This window comes from Barbus barbus (genome assembly GCF_936440315.1).
Source record: "Barbus barbus genome assembly, chromosome: 26".
Classification (NCBI taxonomy): domain Eukaryota; kingdom Metazoa; phylum Chordata; class Actinopteri; order Cypriniformes; family Cyprinidae; genus Barbus; species Barbus barbus.
This window is the reverse complement of record NC_136754.1, coordinates 24710204-24734069: the sequence shown is the minus strand read 5'-3', so window position 1 is coordinate 24734069 and position 23866 is coordinate 24710204. Positions and strand designations below refer to the sequence as shown.

The window sequence follows — 23866 nt, the reverse complement described above, 5'->3', positions numbered from 1 at the left end:
ATAAGTATTGAGCAATATTAATTGACAACATACTATAGATTTAAGGTTTGGGTTTGATTTAGTGTTACTAATAATGCATAATTTACTAACATTTTAAAATAAAGTGTTAGCAAACATCTTAACAACAATTTTGCCCCATTGAGGTTCTTTAAAAGTACTTTTCTGTAATCGTTTTTCATGTTTGTGCATGTGTGTGAAAATTGTTTGTCAAAATAATTTTCTGTTGTAATCGCATTTGACAATTTCAATTTCTTGAAATCAATGCATTCCCAGCACACAATGGTAAAAATTCTGTGCTAATTAATATATATATTGATTATGCATCCCAGTCATAATTGATTGTCATGTATCTCGAACATCGAGAAATGTTTGACACAAATGCGTCCTATTTCAGTTAACTTGCTGAAACTGCACGTCTCATAGGAACTGCAGTGATATGCATCTAGGATGTAGGTCCTGCTGGATGTGGTTTTCCCAGCCCTAGGCTTTCTGCAGCTGAGGCTTGTGAGAACAGCTGAACTTTTTCCTCTCTTTCATTCTTTCCTATTTACTCTCTTTTAATTGACTGAAGTCTCCTACTGTTCACTACAACGTAACTAATTCATCACTGTGCAGCACATCTCCGTCATGACATATCCATGCGATCGCTGTGTTGTTTACTCACTTTGCCGAAGGCTTTTTGGCTAAAGATCCTCAAATGTGTGGATGTTAGAAGAACTTGACATGGAAACCTCCACAGGCATGTTTTCACACGAATGCTCTTGAAAAGAACAAAATTCAGATATTATTGCAAGAAAAACAAGCGTATGGCTCATTTAGTGTTTACCAGGATCTGACATGTTGCTCCATATCCACCCTACTCTTGGACATTCGCGCCTTATATTATGATACCTTGATGATTTGGAATGTGCAGACCTTATCTTCCGATTTCTTTTATATCACGAGCACAAGTGTTTTTTTAGTCAGACTGTGTTTGTTTGGTCTAGAGGTGCGTTATGGTAGTGCCAAAGCGAGACTGCATGTCTCGTCTACAAGGCCTCACAGCATGTGTTGATTTGCAAAGTGGATCTAATTCCAGACGCCCCACTTTTACTCTTTTAGGTAATTCGTCAGTTAATTTGGGCGATATCCTCTAAGCAGAACTGCAACCCTTCGTAATGACTTCTTAGGCTATACATGCCAGCGTGCAGGGAAACATTAGTGCCTGCTAATGTAATTATATAACCATTACACGAGATGAGATTCTTGTGAAGTACCACTTCAGGGCTGAAAAAGTTAGAATCTTGTGTGTTAAAATTAATACATTTCCTTCTTGAGATTTGTGTACAGAGGTTTCCCTGAATACTGAAGACATGATTGTGGCATTCGAAAATGTACTTCTTCAGAATATGAGAAGGATGGGACGTGACAAATAGCGAAAATGCAGAAAGAGAAACATTTGCCCTCATCAGTGAAGCCAGAAACAAGTTTGAGTACATTGCCGTTTCCATGGGGACAAGTGCTGGTAACACAAAAGAACCTTTATTCGATGATTTAGCGTCGACTTTGAAACAGGCTTTACCGCCATTGTTGGCAGCATAATGCTTTGCCTTCTCTTACAATATTACTCACTTTTACAGTAAATGCTGCGGTAAAGGAAGATTATTATCCTGTCTCACTATCATCCCCTTTGAAACACAATAATTCACTAAATTAACAAACCTTAGAGTTAAGCAATAAGAGTCATGCACAGAGTCAGAGTAAGTCACCTAATGCTGTGTTGATGAGAGCAGGAAGTTGAATCAATCTGTGGATTTTCTGTATTTTACAGAAGCACATACAGTGATTATGATAGCAAACGTCCTGTTTGGAAGCTCTAGTAATGAAAAGATGCGAGTTTGTGCAATTCTTCATCATTAGTTTAATTAACTGAGATAATTTCATTTCAAACTGGCAGTGTACCATCGATAATGGTCACATCTGTGGACATACAGTGATCTTCTTATGATAGTTTGTTTTGATATTTTTTGGTTCTTCAATAGAGCACTGCAGTGATGACTAAAATATTTATATTTGCCTTTGGATGTTTTGTAGAAAATAAGCACTTTGACCATAAAAAGTTTATGATTCTTATACCTTTTTGTCATATGATAATATTCACAAAAGAACACAACTATTGTGAATTTTGAAACCTAAATATATTAAGATAAAATAAAAAGCTCTAACATAGGTTATCAATGAAATTCCAATCTTTCAAAACTCTTTCAATCTTTGAAAAAAAGAAACCGGATTTTGAGTTAGAATTGTTTTCAATGGTGAAATTATAACAACAATGAAGCTCTTAAAGTAGACTAGCAAGTAGCCATTTAAAGGGAATTGCTGTCATTACTCACCCTGTCTTTCCAAACCCGTAAGACCTTTTTTCATCTTCAGAACACAAATTAAGATATTGTAGATGAAATCCGAGAGCTTTCTGACCCTCCATAGAGAGTAATGCAACTGACACGTTCAAGACCCAGAAAGGTAGTAAGGACATTGGCAAAAGAGTCCATGTGACATAAATGGTTCAACATTAATTTTATGATGCTACGAGAACACTTTTTGTGCACAAAAAAAAAAAAAAATGTCCTTACTACTTTTCTGGGCCTTGTGTCAGTTGCGTTGCTGTCTATGTATGGAGGGTCAAAAAGCTCTCGGATTTCATCTAAAATATCTTAATTTGTGTTCCGAAGATAAACAAAGGTCTTACGTGTTTGGCACAACATCGCAGTGAGTAATTAATGACAGAAATTTAATTTTTGGGTGAACAAACCCGTCCCGACCACCACTGTATAGTAGTCCCACTTGTTAGCACCTTTTTCAAGACAAGCTTTAAAAAAAATCACAAAGGGGTATTACTGATGATTTTTTTGTAATAGAGTAAAACATGAAAATATCTTGACTTTGTGTTAAACACAGTCCTAATTTCAGTCATTTAACCAAAAACCCATTCAAAGGACCCACTGACTTTGGGAAGATGGAGCTGGAAATGCTAACTTGTTTCAGTGTTTTGGCAAACAAAGATATGTCATCCTTGCAGCGCTCTATGCATTTGGAGGAAAACAATTACATCAAAAAACAAAATTTGTAGTACTTGTCCACTTCTATAATAGATTGCCCTGTCATGCGGTGGCTAAAGTGCTTTTAGTGGTTTTAGCACATTACTATGTCTAAAGTCTAATGTCTAAAGGTTTGATATAACATGGTATTACTATTGATTCACCCTATTTTTGAAAGTTCTTTTGCTGTGGGAGTGTTTTTGGCTGCTATTCCTTGGTATTTTATAATTTCCCTTTAGAAAAGTCAGGTGGCTCACAATGAAGCAAAGACTGAGTGAATAATGCAGGTTAACAATTGAATAGTGGCAAACTGCCAAGAAAAAGATCCTGTTCACATTGCAGAAGTAAAATGGGCCTGGTATTTTCAATAATGAATGACCAGGTCCTCTTGTGTAGTTCCTTTCTGACAATAAACTAGGCCTTTATAGCAGTTTGATAAAAAAATTTTTTCCATAGTCTAATTTGCTTGCTGGTAAACTGCAGGTGTTCTAGCCAACCTGAACAAGACAGAACCTGTTAACAGACCTGAAAAGGTATTAAGCCTTTTTCTTGACGGTTGACATCCTAACTAAAGCAACACTTCAGTAACATTAATAGTAGTTACATTTGGGGATATTTCACAAAAAAGAGGTATTTCCTTTGCTAAGTGTTGAGAGGAGTATATGAAACATTGCATTGTACTGTAGGTTGACTGTCTCAAAACCGTCAGGCCCTAAGGTGCACTGCTGGTGAGGAATTTTACTACATTTTCTCATAAGTCATGGTTGCTCTGTATGTGATAAATGAAGTTGAAGTAAGCTGTGAAAGAATGCAGGAAGCCAATGAATAATAAAAAAGAACAATGTCACTTACACGTAAGCTCTGGTCCAAACTGTCTTGCTGTCTGTTCCCTATATAGGCACCTGCCGTCTAAGGGTGCAGCCTAAGTGAAATGAAGCGCCTTAAGAGACTGTTTTGGAGCAATCTTTAGAGGTAGCAAAAGCACATTAACTCTCCTTATGTAAATTGTTCAGAAGATATGAGTTTATTCCTGTAATGTTTAATGTTAGCTTTTTAGTAAGCTAACAATTTGAAAATTGCCTTTGACTGTAGACCCTTATGTAGTGCACAGTACAGCTATACATTTAAACTATATCACATTTTCATTTAATAAATAAATAACATGCAATTAAGTGTCCAAAAACATTACATTCAATTCACATTTAATTATATCTTTACAGAATATTACTTCAGTAATAGGTACTTTTTTGAAAGATGTATTTCTTTTTCACAAGGTTATAGATTCGAATGCATTCTATCAGTCTGACATTAGCATGTCGGAAAACTAAAAATGTGATTATTTAATAAGCATAATTATTTTATTGGATACTATTTTTATCCATACTTTAATGAAATGAATTTATTTATAAGCAAATTCCACAAATTTATATGCCATCTTGGATTACATGATGAATTAGGTTAAACCTGCTCACTAGGTTTTAGAGTGGAGTAGATTAGTCACAATCCAGTGATGCTGCATACTGTCATACTGCTTTCAAAAGAGGTTCTAATTAAATGAATTAATCCAGTCTTGCTGCTCAGGGGTATTTCCAGTGCTAAGGAAGTTGTAGACATCAGAACAGCTCAGAGGGATGTTACATGCCTCAGAGCAAAGCAATCCAGCTATCATTTTTAGTGATAGGTGTAGAGGCTCTTCAGGACACTGATAAAATCTCCTTAGAGATAAACTTGGAATGGGTCCAAGTGCAGATTAACTCCCTGACTGGTCCAGGGGAAATGTTTTATGTATTTAATTTTTCTCATCAGACCGATTCTGAAAAGGAATCCTTGAATATTTCATTTAAAGATCTTGTTTTAGTTTAACTACAATTTTTATCCATTGGCAAAATCTAATCATATGCTCATAACTCCGGGATTAGAGGCTTCACAATTGGTTAACGGGTCAAGAGGTCATTTTGCGAGAGAGGCTGTTTTCGTAGTGACTAGCCAAAGATATGAGAAGAATTTGAGGCAGGCGATGACCATATTCCAAGGCCCCTTACAATGCCAGCAGAACACTGAGCTGTATTAGGATTTTAAAGCCAGTTGACCAAAATACATTAAGGTCCAAAAAGTCTGAGACTCTAGTGAAAATTATTTAGTTTTTCATTTTTTAATTGAACATTTATTATTCTATTCTATTCTATTCTATTCTATTCTATTCTATTCTATTCTATTCTATTCTATTCTATTCTATTCTATTCTATTCTCAATGTGCATTAACTGCAAAAAGCTTTGTGTTATCCAGCATGATTTGAGAATGACACACAAGCTCTAGAGTTTACTTATTTATCCATATTTCTACATTTAATATTTAAATATTTAATCTTAATTTTCTGTTATAAATTTTCTTTGATTAAATGTTAGACAGTTTTAAAATGTGGATTTGGAATCTCACATTAACAATGTTGTCTTAGACTCAACCTTTCTCTGTTGAGCCATACTGTCCAATAAATATTATTTGGTTATTTACAAAATTCCGGCAAGATTATGTCTCATAAAATTTCTTTCCCCTAACTTGTTTGTCTAGACCAGGGGTGCCCAACCCTGTTCCTGGCGATCGACTGTCCTGCAAAGTTTAGCTCCAACTCTAATCAAACACACCAGCCTTTAATTTTCACGTGATCCTGAAGACCTTATTTAGATGCGTCAGGTGTGTTTGATTGGAGTTGGAGCTAAACTTTGCAGGACAGTCGATCGCCAGGAACAGGGTTGGGCACCCCTGGTCTAGACCATACATTTTGCATATAACCTTCACTGTAAAAAAATAAATAAAAATTAAGGTAACCAGCTTCAGCAGATTTTTAAGTTCTCTCAACTTATTTTTGTAGGAGATTCTCAACTTTTTGTTGTATAAACTTAAAACAACAAGTTGAGAAAACTCAAAAATCTGCTGAAGCTGGTTGCCTTAAAATTTTAAGTTGGCTCAACTTTTTTCTTTTTTTTTCTTTTTTACAGTGTTCACACAACAGTCAGAACCTTCATAAAATGACCCTTTGTTCAGTCTTGAAAAATTTTCTAGCTTGTTATACAAGGTGTAAATTAGGTTTAGTCATAAATTCAATTTATTGTTACATGTGGATTTGCCATGTGTCCACCAGCTGTGTCTGAACATAAAATAAATTATCATGTTCTTTGATGTAAACCCGCAAGGTGCTCTATCATCTGGTTTGACACCTCATGCACATCTGAAAGCAAGTCATCCAGTGTAGTCTTTTGGTCCATGTTGGTGCGTATCAGCGTCAGTGTTCTGGATAGAAAGAAGGGTCATGGTGCACTGCTGGAATTTGGTGACTGAGATCTTATAACTGCAGTGGAAACATGGAGCATTCTTCACAGGAAATATCACTGCATCTGCAGCCGGTTGAACATCTGTTCTGAAGTCTTCACTGATGTAATCAGGTTACGACACGTGAGCATTATTTGCTTGTGCCGCTGAAAACTATCAATGTAAATAATCCAGAAAATGATTCAACTGATTTTATGCTGCGAGTGACTTAGATATTCAATTAGAGATTAATTATATTTAGAGAAATAATAAACATTTTGTAACTAATAATAAACAGTTTGTTTTCTGTTTCAAGTGTGAATGATATTTTGGAGACTTTTTAAAGTAACCAGAAGAGGAATGCTTTGAATTCAATTAACATCATCTGTGGCATGCTATTGATTACAGCAGAAAATTTGAACTTATCACTCGGTTTGTAAAAACAAACAAGAAAATCCTGTGTGCATTTATGTGTTTACAATGAAAGTTTATGGGACAAAGTCATTCTGAGTGGATTATAGACCGATAATCGGTTCGACAAATATATATATGTAAGCAATATTTAAATAATATGTGCTATACAGAAAAGTTTGACACACTTTTTTTTAATTCATAAAATATTATAAATATTTACAAACAACATTTGGTCCCACTTTATATTAGGTGGTGTTAACTACTTCTGTAATTTCATGTATAATTACACTGTTGACTACCTTAAAGAAGAAAGAAACTCCTAATTGAGATTGTAGATAGAGTGTCAATGGTCCATTTGAGAGATAGGTGGCGGTAATGCACTTATAAGTCTGCGATCCGCCATAAAGCAAGAAGAAGAAGAAGATGCGTCACACACCGGCTGTTGTGGACGTGCTCAGGACAGTTGGACAGTGCAGTGGATCAGAGGTAAAAAACTATATAAATTCTGTTCAGTTTCTTGCACAGACCGATCATTTTGTGTCTTTAGACCTCAATGTATCGTCTGGAGCCGCAGGGTTTAATTTGGTTTTGTCTGTGTATGTTTATTTTTTCTCAAAGCCGTGAGTCCCATTGACTGCCATTATATGACTGACAGACTGCAATGGTTTGAGTTAAAAATCCCTTTAACCCACCCTTAAACTTGCCCATCCCACCAAACCTGTCCCTAACCTTACCTCAATACCACCACCTTAATAGCAGCAAAATTGTTTTGCAATACAATATGAACTCAATAAGTACATTGTACTCATTTATGTACATAGTACATAGTAATTAAGGCCACTTAATATAAAGTGGGACCCAATATTTCTATGTATTTCTATGTATCGTTATTCATTTTATTGTTTATTTTTCTATCTAATAATTATTTAGTTATTTCTGTTAAAAAAACAAACAAAAATAATGAACATTTGTCAAAAAATAATAATTTAGATTTATTAAATTTCTGAAATTTGAAAGCCTTTATTAATTTCTTATGTACCAAAATTGTATTATAATTTTTATTGTATAACTATTTTTATTTAAATACTACAGATGCTGAATATCTTGTATTGAACCCAGAACATTCCTTTAACAACCACCTTACATTTATTCATTTAGCAGATGCTTTTATCCAAAGTGGCTTACAAATGAGAAATACAACAAGCGGTTCATTGTAAAGTCTCAGACATTGTTTAGAGTAGTACTGTAATGGGGCGAACGAGACATGAGGGGTGCAGATCCATGTGCAAGCTTTTATTAATAGACATGGTCAAAAACACAGGCAGGATTGAACAAATGGCAAACAGGTATATTGAGGGCAAGACAGATGAGTACTCAAGTAAAGGGGCGTGGTCTTCAATCGGCGGACAATATCCAGTGGGCTTGACAAGAGGGGTAATCAAGGTACACAAGCAATGGAAGGCTAAGGGTTAATCCAAGGTACAAGCCAGAAGATCAGGAACCAGACAACAAGGCAACACAAAAAGACTAGACTTAATCTAAAATAAGAAATGGAAGCTAGGCAGTTAACACTCGGAGAGTGATAAACGCAGGACAATACAGGAGACTGAACACAAAAACAAACACGGAAAGGCTTGGTAAGTGGCTAACACTAGGAGAGTGCTAAACGCTAGACAATATTCAGCAACTAGATCAGGAACTGAATGTGCTTTATATGGTGTGTGTAATAGTTCTCAGGTGAGCGTGTGATTAGTGCAATCAGCTGTGTGACAAGTGCAAACTAGGACAGGGAAGGATTAAGTAATAGTGAAATCATAGAGAAAGATTTTTACTCAGCAGGATGTGGTTAAGTGCTGATGGAAGTCATTTTTATTTGCCTTTTTTTGTTTCTGGAGTATTAGCCTGGGATTTGGTGTTCCGGATTTGGTAGGGTCAGGGAAGATCATTTCACCAGCAAGGAACAGTGAAGGAAAACATTCTGGAAAGTGATTTTGTGCCTTTGTCTGAAGGAGAAAGATGAGGCATCGCTATACATATGTATCAAAATATTAAACCTCACTGAGTAATCTCAGACCATATTCATCATCAAACATCGTGCCTGGTTTTAGGTTAGATTACACAGTGGAACGTTCTTCAAACCACAAAGATTTTGGCAATATGATTGCTCTTCAGTCTCAGACTCTTAAGTATTGTCTTCATCTCCCAACACATCATCTCATGTTTCTTTGCTCCATTGGAAGCCTGGACGTTTCAAAGCAACTTGTCTAGAATTTATCTCAGAACAAGTTTATTCCGAGCCAACTTCAATGCCCAGTTGAGTGATACGGAGCAGGTCGCTCTATCCTCTTGAGTTTAGAGTGAGGGGGTGGGCTTAAAACAACTCGCTTGAGGATGTGATTGTAGTTTTAAACAAATAGTGCCATTGTTTTGCGAGCTCTGCCTTGGTCCATGCCTTGATTTCAATGGAAAAGATGATGCGAAGCCATTGGTGAATTCCAGATGAGTTTCAGTTCTAAAAGAAGATATCAGCTACAATATGTGAAATGATAACGTACTAGTCATTAGTATTTTGACTGGGTCTTGCTCATTTCCATAGATTTCCTGAGATTTATCGTGTTTTTTGCACATAATCTGCATTTTAAACGTGATTCCTTAATGTGTCATCTAAACCCCTTTGGATTTCAGAGTAAAAATCTGATTGGTCACAGTTCTAGTAAAGGCTTTTCGCTATTGCGAAACATAGTCTTAGTGCGAGTAGTCCATCTTGTGCGTGAGCCTCTGGAAGGGAGTCATTCTTAATCTGCATGAACAAAACCACGTGTGCCATAATGTGAACTGCAGAATGTTACAATGAGTAAATGATGAGTAACGGTTGGTAGCAGCACACAGAAAGCTCATCCCTGTGCTCCAGTGCACTCACACTCTTTAAATCAGAGCTCCATCCTCTCGGTCACTCGCATACCCATAATCAAAAACATCACCGCCTGTTCTGTATGCCTAAACATCTGCTAAAATGATATAAAATCTAGGTTGTTAGGGGGGTAGATTAAATATATTCGTACAAATACATTTTGATGTTCACAAATACACTTGATAAGTGTGTTGTTTCATGTTTGAGTCCCAAAGAAACGTCTGAAGTTGGTGGTTAGCTGTCACCTCTGAGATTCATTGTGTGCTGCTCTGTAGTAAAAGAAACATTTTGGAATGTTCAGGGCAACAGGGGATTCCCGAAATGCAGCTGCCTCTTTCCGGTTGGAATGATTTGTGAAATGTGTGGGTTATTCAGCAAATGTGTAGTAGACTCTTTTATTGCATAGTAGTGGAAAATTGGAAAGTGACCACAGTTTTGCCCATGTTGCCCTCTCACCTTCTCTCAGCACTTCCGACTTCCTGTTTTGCCTGTAGTAAGTACAAATGAAATGTGTGTGTGTGTGTGTGTGTGTAAGTTGCCGAATGCCTAAAGCTGATGCCATGGTTTATATCAGGATTTAGCCTAAATAATATATTTTTTAAGGTTTTCAGGAATAAGAATGCAAGTCAGTGACATAACCTTTATTATATGTTAATTCTAAAATATGTAAAAAGAAAATTTAAGATGAACGTTTTTAATTCATTTTAATACAGACATTAATGGTGAAAAGTCAAGGCATAACGTCAAAAATATCAATGATACAACTGTGCTGATATCATATAGACCTTTTTTCTGTTTTTCTGTGGGCGGAGCTTAGGTGGAGGTAGAAAGATTTCCCTGACTGCTTCACTAATGCTAGATATGAAGTTTGTTAGTTTGTTTTTTTAACAATAATTGGAGAAATTCTGATTTAACCTGCATATCTAAGGTCACTCACTGTCCAGGTCCGTGATTGTTATTTGAAAAGGTTAACTTTAACGGACGAAACCAGATTGGCCGACCCGCACACACTTTAACTCAAAGGATGGACGATCCGAGAGGATTACCTCCGGTTGAGTGACTCACATCTAACATTAACGTGTATAGTTAAGACAAACTCACAGTGTCTGTCTAGTCATGAAGATGTATATATATTTCAAATTCAGCAGGCAACTATTTTGCTACATTGTTATTCCAGCCACAATTAATCACAGCAATTTATACAATTACAAAGGATTAAGCGTATAAATCATCAGTTTGTTGTTTTACACACAGGTACACAGACATTATTTCATACATGACATAGTAGTGAGATGCATAAGAAATCTTTAGACCTTTATCCTTTTCTGATTAAAAGTGTGCCCTGCAAACGTGAGCATTTTTGCTGATCGTTTCTGTCCAGTCCACTCATTTTAACTCGTTTAACCACAGCTGTGTTCGGTTTTTTGTCTGGCAGTGGCAGCAGTTATGCAATAAAAATTTCAAATTGGAGCTGCTACTACAACGATTCAGGCACCCAACATCACAAGAAGATGATATTTTAAGCTCCTTGTATAGCCAAATCTGTGCTGGTTTGAATTGGCTGCCTCCAGTTTTTGATTTGTTTTGCCTCCAGCTAGCGCTGTGGCGTAATTATGACGTCGGCCCTGAAAGGGTCTATAAGCATAAATTGTCTATTACAGTTTACATTAAAATATTACAGTTTGGGTCCAGTAAAATTTAATTTTATTACAATTAACACTTAATTAATAATCTTGAAAAAAAATGTTTCACAGGTTCCACAAAAAGCTTAAGCAGCACAGCTGTTTTCAACATTGATAATAATAAAAAATGTTTCTTGAGCACCAAATCAGCATATCAGAAAGATTTCTGAAGTATCGTGTCACACTGAAGACTGGAGTAACGATGCTGAAAATTCAGTTTTGAAATCACAAGAATAAATTACATGTATAAATATATTAAAATAGAAAACAATTATGTAAAATTGTAATGATATTTCACAATATTACTGTTTTAGCTGCATTTTTAAACAAATAAATGCAGCTTCTTTCAAAAACATTTGAAATCTTACCAACCCCAAACATTCTAAGCTATTAAACACACAAAAATACAATTTCACATTGCATTTGGAAAATGTTCAGTATGTGTTGTATTTTCAGTGTTTTTGCCAGGGTACATTGTAGAAAAACACCATGAACATCTACTATGGTCAGTTTTTTTTTTTTCTCAGATCAAATTCTATCAGACCAGATGAACAGTTTGATAAGAATCTTGCTAAAAAAAAAAAAGTTAGTCAAACTGTCGACTTGTTTATAGATAGCTATAGTTTATAGTTAGCTCATTTGGTTTAATGGCACAGATATCTGAACCTAACCCAACCCCTTGAGTACTGAAGACATCCACAATAATGCAAGAACTGCACATGAAGTTCTCAACTTATTTTTGTGTACTTGCATAGAGTATGTTTCTGATTTGGAGTGAACGTGTGAGCTTAAGATGTAGCACATTCATTACTGAGCATTACCTCACTCTCTAAGAAATAAGGACAAAAACTAGCCAGGGATTTGACTCAACCTCATAAAACCATTTCTTCATTTACTTCACATGACACATTTTCTGGAAGTTAAGTTTGAAGTAAAAAATATGCTGACCTCCCTGGCTAGCTGCTTGCTGTATTAAAATATAATGTACTTCTCAACTTTGCCTAGTCATCTGATGTTATAGGGTTATGTCAGGCTTGATGGCATAATTACGCCCCTGCGAACACTAATGTTGGGTTTCATATACCATTTGGAATGAACTGCTGGCTGGATTAGGATAGAACTTTCTTTCAACTCATAACCGGCCATATATACAGCAACAAAGGAGGTCGTAAGTCAGTCAATGATCTTAGCTTGACGCTAATGAGAACAGTGCGTCTTTGTTACAATAAAAACACAGCCACAGTGTTTACTTTCTAAGAATATATCACAGAAAAAGACAAATCAAATCAGTGGACAGAAAGAAGACAACTATTGAAGTGAATCAGCTCTTGGCTCCCTCTGGTTCTTCCAATGATGAATAAAGCCCATGACTGTGTGGGCACCAGTGATCACATTAGCAACTCAATGGGTAACGGATCTGAGTGTCATGAATGGGCACGTTTTGTTCACATGTTCACCAGCCTTTTAGGCTCTTAATGCAAGTAATAATGTTCAATAATGTTTCTAATGGGGTGTTTATACTTGTCCATAGCGTGCAAACATTTTGGTTTAAAATGTTATTGTAAATAATAGAACAAAAGCCACCAAGTTAGGAATGATCTAGTTGCGTGAAATCCTGCAGATGTGATCTCACCGCAACTTGATCACAAGTCCACAAAGGAAAATGTGAAATGCTAGCGTGCTAATGTTTTGCTAATGTTACGACTAGGTGCTCAAAAGGTCCTTTTCTCCGGCATTCCAGCCCTGGGCCTCAGGATAAACAAAGTCAAAGATTTGCAAAGTGTAACTGGAGATGTACACCGAGTTGTTAGGGAGTGCTTTCCAAGAGAGATAAACATTTGCCTCAGTTTAGGTCCTTATTTGTCTCTCTCAGGAGTTTTCGATGAAAAAAAGTGTGATGCTTTGCAAGATGAATGATGTTCTCTCATCTGATTAAATTGATTACCCAAACACAACAATGTCTAAGAACACAGTGTCCATCAGGTTCATAACGTTTATCTCCTGTGTAAGATTTTGTTCAATGTAGAAACGTGGCATTTTTCTACTTAAAACATGGTGAGACCTCAATGCTGGGCAAGTTACATTGACTTTAGCTTTCCAAGCTAACAGCTACGTAGAATTACTAGCTCCATTTAAGCTGATCTTTAAAAAAATGTAGTGTTTGGCTTCAATAAAAGCTACTAATTCAAAATAACAAACTATATTGGAACTATTTAATGAGATAATATTTCAATGAATAATTGAAATGAGAATGGTTTCTGGCTCAAAACAGTTTGGGCTTTTGAATTAAAGAATTAAACAGCTATATTTACATTAAGCACACTAACAAAACATAAACTGTATAACTGAGTTGAAAACGGTAATGAATTGTATTTAACTAAATATTTCTGCGTATCTCTTTTGATATATCTATTCATATAGGCCTACATGAACAGTCTGAAAGAAGAGTGAGTCGACAACACAGACAACACAGTCTCATGACAATTCGTAACTGCTTTACTTTTTGTAAATTGGTTTGAATTCACACTCTTTTGTACATTTTCATACAACAAGTTAGGTTTAGGGGTTCAGGCTCATTCAATATTTGTATTTGAAATAATTAATACGTGAAATAATTCTTATGAGATCGGGTTGCCGAAGTAAATATGAAAGAGGGAATGAGAAACAAGTTTAGCGTAGCACGTTACGTTTTTGTAACGATGTACCAAAATGACATTTTTTATGAAATTAAAGCTTTTATTGAGCTGGGGGAAAAAAACGGAAATAAAGTTTCATTTAATAATCAATTAATGGATCCATTTTATGTAATAATCTACACTCAAAATCAGCTTGTATACAAATATTTAAATTGCACATTAGGCAATTTTAATACAAACGTCCTGATAATGATGCTTCTACTCCAGTTCATTGGTGAAATATAAGCATTTAAATAAAAACAATAAAAACATTTATGATACACCACTATTTCGGTCACTGATCCTGTCAGCCGAAACCGAACATTTAATGCCATGACAGCATTTTCTCACACTGCAATTGTTAGAAAAAGCAGTTTGTTGAATGAAAAATCGATGGTACTTTTAAACAACTGAGCAAGTGTTATGTGTATTGTTAAGTTTGCTACTCCTCAGCACCGAAGCCTCATGCGCAACAGAGGAGGAAGCTTTACAGCCGGTGTAATAAAGTCAACACAGTATCACTTTATGCAAGTAAAGCTAATAATGCATTTAAAGTACATTAAGTGAAATAAAATACATGGCTCTTCTGTGGGTGTTTTGCATCTGGCTTGGTTCAAACACGTGTCTTTCCTCCCAGTTCTTTCAAATCCGCCCTTTCTAGCTCCCTCGGCCCTCCCCGGAGGCCACTATAGCATCTGGGTTTGGAGTAACGCAATGACTGACCCCATACAAGGAACTTCCTGAAATGTCAGAAGGGCATTTTTTTCTTTTTCTCTGTTTTATTGCAATCCACTTTTTCAAATGGTAGTGGTGGTGTTTTTGTGTGGATGTGTGTCTCTGTTTGTTCCATCTTCTTCCTGTGTGTTCCTCAAGTCCCTGATCTGGAACACCCCCACATCTCCACAGTTTTGAGTCTGTATCCCACTCATTGCATTCATTGGAGCCAATCCCAGTCGGAATCCAGAATTGAGCTTCAAAGACCCATAATACATTATTCTCATCCACACCCAGAGAATCCTTCATTGTGGTGCGATGGTATCTTTGTTTACATTGCACCATATGTAGCAGAATACACCTCCTCTGCTGAGCCTCAAACAATTCTGTCCTAGCAGGAGAGGGAAGTGTGGGCTTAATGCACAGGAAGAGCTGAGGAAAAGCTTTATTTTTCTCATTAAAACAGATAGTGGTCCTGAGGGGTTTAAACCGCTCTTTAAACCGAAAGCCTTGAGCTCTAGATTCAAGATGGATGATTCAGAGACATCAAAATTACTGTACAAAACCATCTGCCTTTATCCTTGAGAAAAAAACATATGTTCTCTTTCGCACTATCAATCTTCCAGAAAAAGTTTTCAGCCAAAGTGGGAATAAACGTGATGCTATACAGTAACTCATTAGGAACTCTAGGGAGAAATAGGAGAAATAATCACCTAAATTAATTTGATCTAAATGAATGGGGTTTGCAATTTTACATTTAATATGATTGTTTAACTACAAAAAGATATGTATTTTAATATATTTATATATTTTAGAAATGAATGCATTTTATTATAAAATATTATATTACCATGACGTTTTACACCTTTGTTGTGATTACTAATTGCAATTAGTTTTATTAATTAATTGGAATATCAAGAAAATGAATACAAATCTATTGATAACTCTAATTATAATACTTAGTAAGTAAGTACAGTTGGATGCTGCAGAAAAAAAATGTTCTTTGAAAAAAGATGTTTTGATTTAATATTATAGGTGCCTAGTTCCAAATTGAATTGCATAGGAAATCGTTTAGCATTGCTGTTTCCTTATAACTGTGGTTTTATTTTCTTGTAACTCAATTACATGACTTAAATAGATAATTTCATTCCAGGTAATGATACTGTATTTTATGAGGGAAAATGATCTCTTCCCCTTTGTCTATTTTATGTTGTCTTGGAAATGGTTTTAGCAGAAATTAAGTCTATTGCATTCAGTAGTTTAAAAGGTTTTACATTAAGAAATTAATTGTGTGTTTGTAAAGAGTCATAGAAATGGCGTACACTCACGTAAGATGAAGAACGTACTCATAATCATTTCCTATAAACATTTTTTAATGTATAGTAGCGCTCAGTGTATTTTGCAATGCAGAAATGCCGACCTGCAATATTTCACTGAACGTCAGAAATAAGTTTCATAGGTTTTCATATGCTAGTAGCATAGTGTTGTTTGTTGATGCTAAGAGAATAATAGCTAATAGACACACTTATTATTGATTTTTCCAACAAAGTATTTTTTTTTTTCTTTCTTGTATAATTGTCATGTTTTTTTCTTATCTCTTTTAATTTGCTAAGAAATCTAATACACTGCTGGTCAGTAACCAATCATTTGTATCTATATATCTATAATATATAATCTATATCTATCTATCTATAATATATTTTCCTGTATTTACCTAATGACAATTTTATGATTGGTTTTATACCACAAACACTTTTTTTCTATATTTATGACAGAATAAGGCATACAATATATGTTATAGTTCCTATACTGTAATCAATGCTATGTCAATTGACACTGCATTATTCATATGCTTTATTTATTACCTGGAGATGACTTACAAAAACACACCTAAACCAGACATTGTCGCAGTTGTGTGTTTATCGTCTTCATGTTTCATCAGTTAAAAGTTTGTGCTTTTTATTTAGCTCAGCTACAGCAATAGCTGGATGGCTTTGTCCATATTAGGGATTTCCTGGTACATTATAAGTTATTATTTCTATGAGTCCTTTTTGAACTGCATGAGAGCGCTCTCCAGCTTTTAAACATGAATGAAATATACACTGCATGAGAGTGTTGAGCGCTCCATAAAGTTCACATCGGTTCATTTTGGATACAAAAAAAAAGTCATGCATTTTGTGTCTTTGAATTTAAATCTAGATTTATTCACACTGGCCCTTGAAAACCTCTACATGAACACGCTTGCCCAGAAAAAAGTGTGGGGGATGAATTTCCGTTTTATTAAAAGTGGTGGGCGGGGGGGCATATTCTACGCCCATGTTAAGAGTGAAAGAGGATAGAATCTCAAAGCAGGAACTAACTGGTCTTGGTAATCACCCAAACCTTTTTTCAAGCCTTTTCCGAATAATTTTGTAGTAACATGCTAAAGAAACCAAATACGTTCACACCCTCTTGAAGAAAGAGCATTTCAAATGCGTGACCAGACAGTAAATAATTTTTTCTTTTGTATTTTGCAACAAGTTTTACATGACTCAGGTTCTTGGTGTTAAACCTGTAGTGTGAGTGCATGGGAACACAGATTATGAGTTCAGCACACCTACAGCCAGCGGCAATAAGAAACATTCACACAGTTACGTCATATCTGGAGAAGAACAGTATACTCACTGAAGTTGCTAGGTAGAGCCACACCTTACCTTTACTGTCATGGCACTGGGCCAGAAGGATTGCTAGAAGGAAGCAAGCCAGCTCAAGCTTTAACGATGAAACAAGTGACATAAGGTACCTCTGGCCATGATTTCTTCATCACATGCTACAGTATCATCTGCGTTATACTGTCTCAGGACGTCATATGTTTTGTGCAACATCCAGTGAAGTCAACCTGTCATCTGCTTCAGAAAGCCTTCATTCTGCCTGTGACTGACGCAGGAAATGAGTTACTCCATATCGGCCGTCCTAGATAACACAGTCAAGGCTCTGTTTATGAATTTATCTTGTCCAGTGTGTAGGCGGTAGGCTGATGGCTTTACTCTGGGCTATGAAACACACTTTTATTGCAGTAAGAGTAAAGGAGAGCACAGGGAACCTGTTTTTCCTACTAAGCTGTTCCTCATAACAGAAGCACTGTTCCTCAGAACTACTTAGTACTTTTGGCCAGTTGCTTTAACTGTTGGGCACAAATGAGAATATACATCAAAACTCCCTCTGGATAGGATATAAGGCATAAAAGGAAGTTTACATGTGATGTTTTATTTGAGTGCTGTGACAGGAGTTTTCAGATATAAGCCCTTCTGAGGAAACCCTTCCTAAAATAAAATGGCAGCTAGGCTATATATTTGCACGTATAAAGACCCACATGTAATGATGGTGGAATTTAGTACATTTAAAATATAATGTAATAGCGAATAACTCACTAAAGTACAAATCAAATGTATTTGTTTACCACTTTTTGCAAGACATATCATTCTTGTACAGTTAACTTTGACAGCCCTAAAAGTACATAATAATTAAAAAATACTAATTTCCACAGATTACTTAGAATCCTCTTGAGGCCCTCTGGAGGGACATCAACCGCAGTTTGTATACTACTGCTCTGAGATATACCACGAGTTCAACATTCCCTTTGCAAATACTGTATACTGTAGATCCTTCTAAACAAGTTTGAAGTTTGTATTTGCAACATGTTTTCACTTCTAACTCGTCACACATGGACGCAATTTTTACCACTTTTATTTTTAAGGGTACACCATTACTTCTTGTACGATCCAGATGCATTTAATTCTTTGCATGCAATTGTAAATGTAATAATTATAAATCTCAACCATTTAAAACATGTAACAAGCAGACAAAAGTATCGTCAGTGCTATTTATTGCAAAAACTGACCAGAAAACAGTTATATTCCAAGCCTTCTGATGCTATAGATTATCTTTATGTGATGAATAGATTGCAGTCATATTGTGCAGTCATATCCCATTCAAAAGATAAATCTGAACATTCGCATGATGCAGTCGGTCACAAACATAGCCAATGGTATTTCACAATCAAACCTGATGTAAGGCTTCCTCAGGCAGCAGTTTTTGAATGCCTTTATAATTTGAACATTATGGCTGGAGGTGGTGATCGCTTTTGGGTTTGTTCCTCACATAAAATTAATCGTTTGCCCTCAAACACTTGGTTTAAATTTTTTTAATAAATGTTATCATAATGGCAGTATAATACCCCAATATATAATTTAATGATGATGTTCTTTGCATCTTTGTATTGACACCAGAGGTTTATCAAAAAAATTAATGGTGTACCTTGCATGTTGAAAAATTATGCTTAAAGGATACCCAGTGCCAAGGAGTCCCCCTGTCTAAGCATCTATATGTGACAAGTTGGGAGCGAGCACATGTTGGTATTTGCAGTTTGTTGGTACTATATATCACACACAAGACAAACTTTGTTGCCTAAAAAAAAAAATCTTTACTTGTTTCCAATTCAGCAATCCAAATGCACCAAAATGAAAGAAACCAGGATATGATAAGTAAATAAATGAACCATGGTTTCAGTTTTGAAATGTGTCACACTTGGAGATACTTTTACGCAATCAAGAAATATGTTGACTAAAATAGTCAAGGTTGTTGATATTACAAGCTTAAGTTTTTCCTTTAAAACCAGACACGTTAAAGAATGTGACACAACAACCTCACAGCAGCGAGTATTGCCCCTGCTCCATGTCAACACCTTATCAAAGCTACAATACTGTGAGTTTTGTTAAGGAGTTTTGGAAGAGTGAATTCTGCAATTGTGTTGTATAGTTCATCCATTCCATGTTTATAGAGAGAGACGCTTGTGTGACTATAAAGCTCCATTCTTCAAGACCTGGTCTCAAACTGGCTCCTCTAAACCGTCAACATACATTTTGAAAGTGGAGACTAGTTTATCCTAAAACTAGAAACAACTTTGACCTGAGACTGGTTGAGTTGTTTGGCCTCACTGTTATCTAAGCCCATTAAAGATCTGAATTGCCACCCACAGAACAATGCTTTCTTCCACTGACTAGTGCAGTGGTTCTCAACTGGTTCAGGACCCAGAGTAGACCTTGAGGTGATCAACACAGCACCAAAAACCTCACAGGCCCAACAGCATGCTAAATTATTCTGTGTGGATTCTAGACATCTCTTAAATTCTGATGGCACCCAGTAATTCACCATACAAATAACATTGGTCAGCACAAACCATATTTATACTAGTTGCAAGTGACCCCATATTTAATGTGGTTTGAGTTACATTAAATGTTGATATGGCTCAGTGAGACTGTCATATCGCAAAGATTGAGAATGACTTAAATAAATATATGCACTGTGTGTTTCAGCACTGTGCTCTTTTACACATGAGCATCTCCTAAAATAAACATGAAATAAAATAAAAAATAAAAAACAGCTAGCTGCCAAAGCTACACTGATGTACTAAATCAACTAAAACTAGAACTGAGAGAGCAAGAAACTATATTCATGACCCATGAATACATAATTGTTGATTCATTGTTTTGTCTTTGTGTTGAGGTTATTTTGTCTCATCTAACATTTTGAAATGCTAATTTCCTTCAAATCAGTGCTCACCCTTTGCATCTGATCAAGTGAAGTCACTTTTGAAATGACTGGATCTGTCTTCTGTTACCAATAACTTAGTTATTACATACACGATAATGTAATTATTCACAATTTCACAGTCTGATGCATCTATTAGTGGAAACTGCTAAGATTTTTGTCTCATTGGGGATATCTTGTGGTGCAAAATAGGAGTTGTTGATGACTAATTCTGTCACTAATCATTAAAGCCTTACATTTGTAGTGGCTTTAATTCTATTTTTGCCTCTTAGTCAGAATCTTATTCGTCTCTGCAGCAATATAGAACAGACTGAGTAAATGAAGTAGATTTTTTTCACCAAATGATTGTGTGAGAAAGCCATTCAGATGAGTTCTCTGCCATGAATGCTATTTATCTTGGCCCACCACAGAGTCTTTCCGTTGCCGCTCAGAGCACTTAAAACAAACGCCCACCTACACTGAATTCTGACTGGTTCATTAGCTGCAAAAGACACCTACATGCCTCAGTTTGGCTCTGACTCCAGCAGCCACATTTGATTTATTACAATCATTTTACCCTTTTATTTGTCAGATTTTGAAATTGCTTGGCCTGAGCCTAGACCTGTGGTTTGACTTGACAATTGCAGTCTACAGACGCTCTCCATGTAATTTGTGTAATTGGAACAAATTTGCATTGCAAAATGGGCTAAAATTCCACAAAAGTGAAATGCACAAGAAGGCTCAAGACTGTAATTGTTCCTAAACTGTGTACAAAGCTTTGATTCATTGATTTGAATACGAATGTACCTTTTTTTTGTACAGTGTTATTATTTTAAATAAATTCTCCTAGTGCATTTATTTGATCAAAATACAATAAAAATATTATGAAATATTAATACAATTTCAAATAACTGATTTCTATTGTAATACATTTTAAAATGTAATTTATTCCTGTGATGGCAAAGCTGAATTTCCTGCAGTACTCCAGTGTCACAAGAAAAAACATTTTATTATCAATGCTGAAAATGCTTGTGCTGATTTTTTTATGAGGATGTTTTCTATTATTTAATAAAGATATTTTCTATCTTTTAAGAATTTAGGATTCTTTGATGAATTGAAGGTACAAAAGAACAACATTTATTTGCTTTGTAACACAATAAAAGTCCTTACTGTCACCATTAATTCAATGCATCCTTGCTGAATAAAAGTATTGTTTTCTTTCCTATGTCTTACTTTGGAATAATTTTTATTCATTCAATAATAATAATGTGTTAAAAAGTATATTCAAATGTATTTTGGTTGGGAGGTTTAACAGTTAACCAAATTGCAAAAATAATGAAAACTTAATGACCAGCAAATAAAATTTTTGCTGTTGGTTTTGCTGGAATTGCACTTTTTCCCATAAAGACCTCAGATGGATTTAATTGGGCTTTCTTTCTCTCTGTGTGTTTAAGTGTGTCAGGGAGCGAACAACAAACTGGCTCTTCTGGGAACAGTGGATGACCATTATCAGATTCTGGTAAAAATGTACAGCAACTGCACCGTCGTTCTGGAAAACCTGGAAATCACATATATGACAGAAAAACATGACTTGTCCTTTCTCAGGGTACGGTATATCCATTTTCAAACACTATGATCAATGTTATTTTACTGTTACCTTAGTGTTTGGTTGTATTGTAAGTCACCTGTACACCATATTTTTAGCATGTTGCTAATTCCAGTTTATATTTCATGACAGATTTTTATAAAATTAAACTATATGTTATTCCAGACAACTGTTTATATGTTTTGTGTTTAATGTTATTTTGTGTTGTTGTTCCTGATTTTTAGAGCATCCAAGAAGTTGGTGGCTATGTTCTTATTGGAATCAACACGGCTCCCAGAATCCCCCTTGAGAATCTGCGCATCATCCGTGGCCACTCTCTTTATGACGACAAATATGCTTTAGCTGTCCTCCTGAACTACAACAACAGCATCGGACAAGGCGTAAACCAGTTGCCACTGACTAGCTTAACTGGTATGTGGTTATATAATACTGTTCTTTGTGTGTGTGTGTGTTTCCTGATAAATGGGAATAACAAATGCTCCCAAATGACCTATATTTATGTATTTCGCACATTTGTTTTGTTGAGGGAATTACTGTATATTCATTAATTGTCATACCCAGCTCTGGAAGTTATATTTGGAAAATATTAATAGACCTGTGTTTCAAATGTGAAGTTTGTCATACAGGAAAGCATTGTTCAAACACTTTCATTTTCCTATTGTAGAAATACTGAAGGGTGGAATAAAATTTGCCAATAACAATCATTTATGTAACGTGGAGACCATCCAGTGGACTGACATTCTGAACATGAAGAGCCAGCCTAAAATCAAGCTGGAACTAAGCTCAGCAGAACACTGTATGTCCCTCAGAAGTTTGTTATTGTAAATGTATATTGAATGCTACTAATTAATTTAGCATTTTGAATGAAGGTTCTACTTTACCTCCCACAGGTAAGAAGTGTGAACGTAGCTGTTACAATGGTTCCTGTTGGGGCCCTGGTCCCCAAAACTGCCAAAAAAGTAAGTGGTCTTAAACTACTCAAGTGACTGAATCCAATTTTTTTTCTACCTTTAGTAAAAACATACTATTCAGAGGTGTTTCATAAAGATATAATGAAAACAAAACATTGAAAACCTTTCAAATGTTAGTGACTGGAAACAGCACATTGTATACCGTACACTACTGTTCAAAAGTTTAGCTGGGAATCTCTTATGCTCACATGATACTTTTTTCAGGATTCTTTTATGAATAGAAAGTTAAAAAAGAACTGCATTTATTTAATATAATTACTATAATACAGTTTTGATCAATTTAGATTTTTTTTAAATAAACACCTATAATTTTGAATGGGTGTACTACATAGAAACATTTAAACAAATAAATTAATTAAATTATGTTTTTTCATGTTTCATACTGTTTATATTTAACCCTGGGTTAGTAATCTATAGTCCCACTGCAAAATGCACTGGAGTAACAATTTGGAATTTCTGCTTTATGAGTAGTTTTTAATGGGCCTCTTTAGTTTATTTAGTTGATCCTTATATTTCACGACTACTGAAAAAGCATTACTTGACCCCCAGAGGAATGTTTTGAAAACTCCTTAGAAGAATATTGAATTGTTGTTGCTGTGCTCAACTCTAGCGAACACAGACAGTACCGTCAGGATCTGTGAGTTTCTTCTCTCTCTGTATCTAGTGACTAAGGTGATCTGTGCGGAGCAGTGTTCAGGGAGGTGTAAGGGGCCCAAACCCATTGACTGCTGTAATGAACATTGTGCTGCTGGCTGCACTGGACCCAAACCCACTGACTGCCTGGTGAGAACCGCACATATACAGATAAAGATTTGTTTCTTAATAATTCACTTGTTTCCTCATTCATCTTTCAATACATACTGAATGCTATATGTAAGCGTAAATACAGTTAGTGGAGTCATCCATAGCTGTAGACATAATGTTTGGATATAATTATGAAC

At 35.6% G+C, this 23866-nt stretch overlaps 1 protein-coding gene across 1 annotated transcript in view; it reads left to right on the top strand.

Annotated features, from left to right (window-relative positions):
- The window catches only part of LOC306845909 (epidermal growth factor receptor-like), a 57033-nt gene that overhangs the window by 11367 nt on the left and 21800 nt on the right, over window positions 1–23866 (top strand). Inside the window, exons 2-6 of the mRNA XM_079378923.1 lie at window positions 21803–21954; window positions 22179–22365; window positions 22619–22750; window positions 22845–22913; window positions 23590–23708. Coding sequence (XP_079235049.1) covers window positions 21803–21954; window positions 22179–22365; window positions 22619–22750; window positions 22845–22913; window positions 23590–23708 — 659 coding nt within the window. The remainder of the gene's footprint in view (window positions 1–21802; window positions 21955–22178; window positions 22366–22618; window positions 22751–22844; window positions 22914–23589; window positions 23709–23866) is intronic.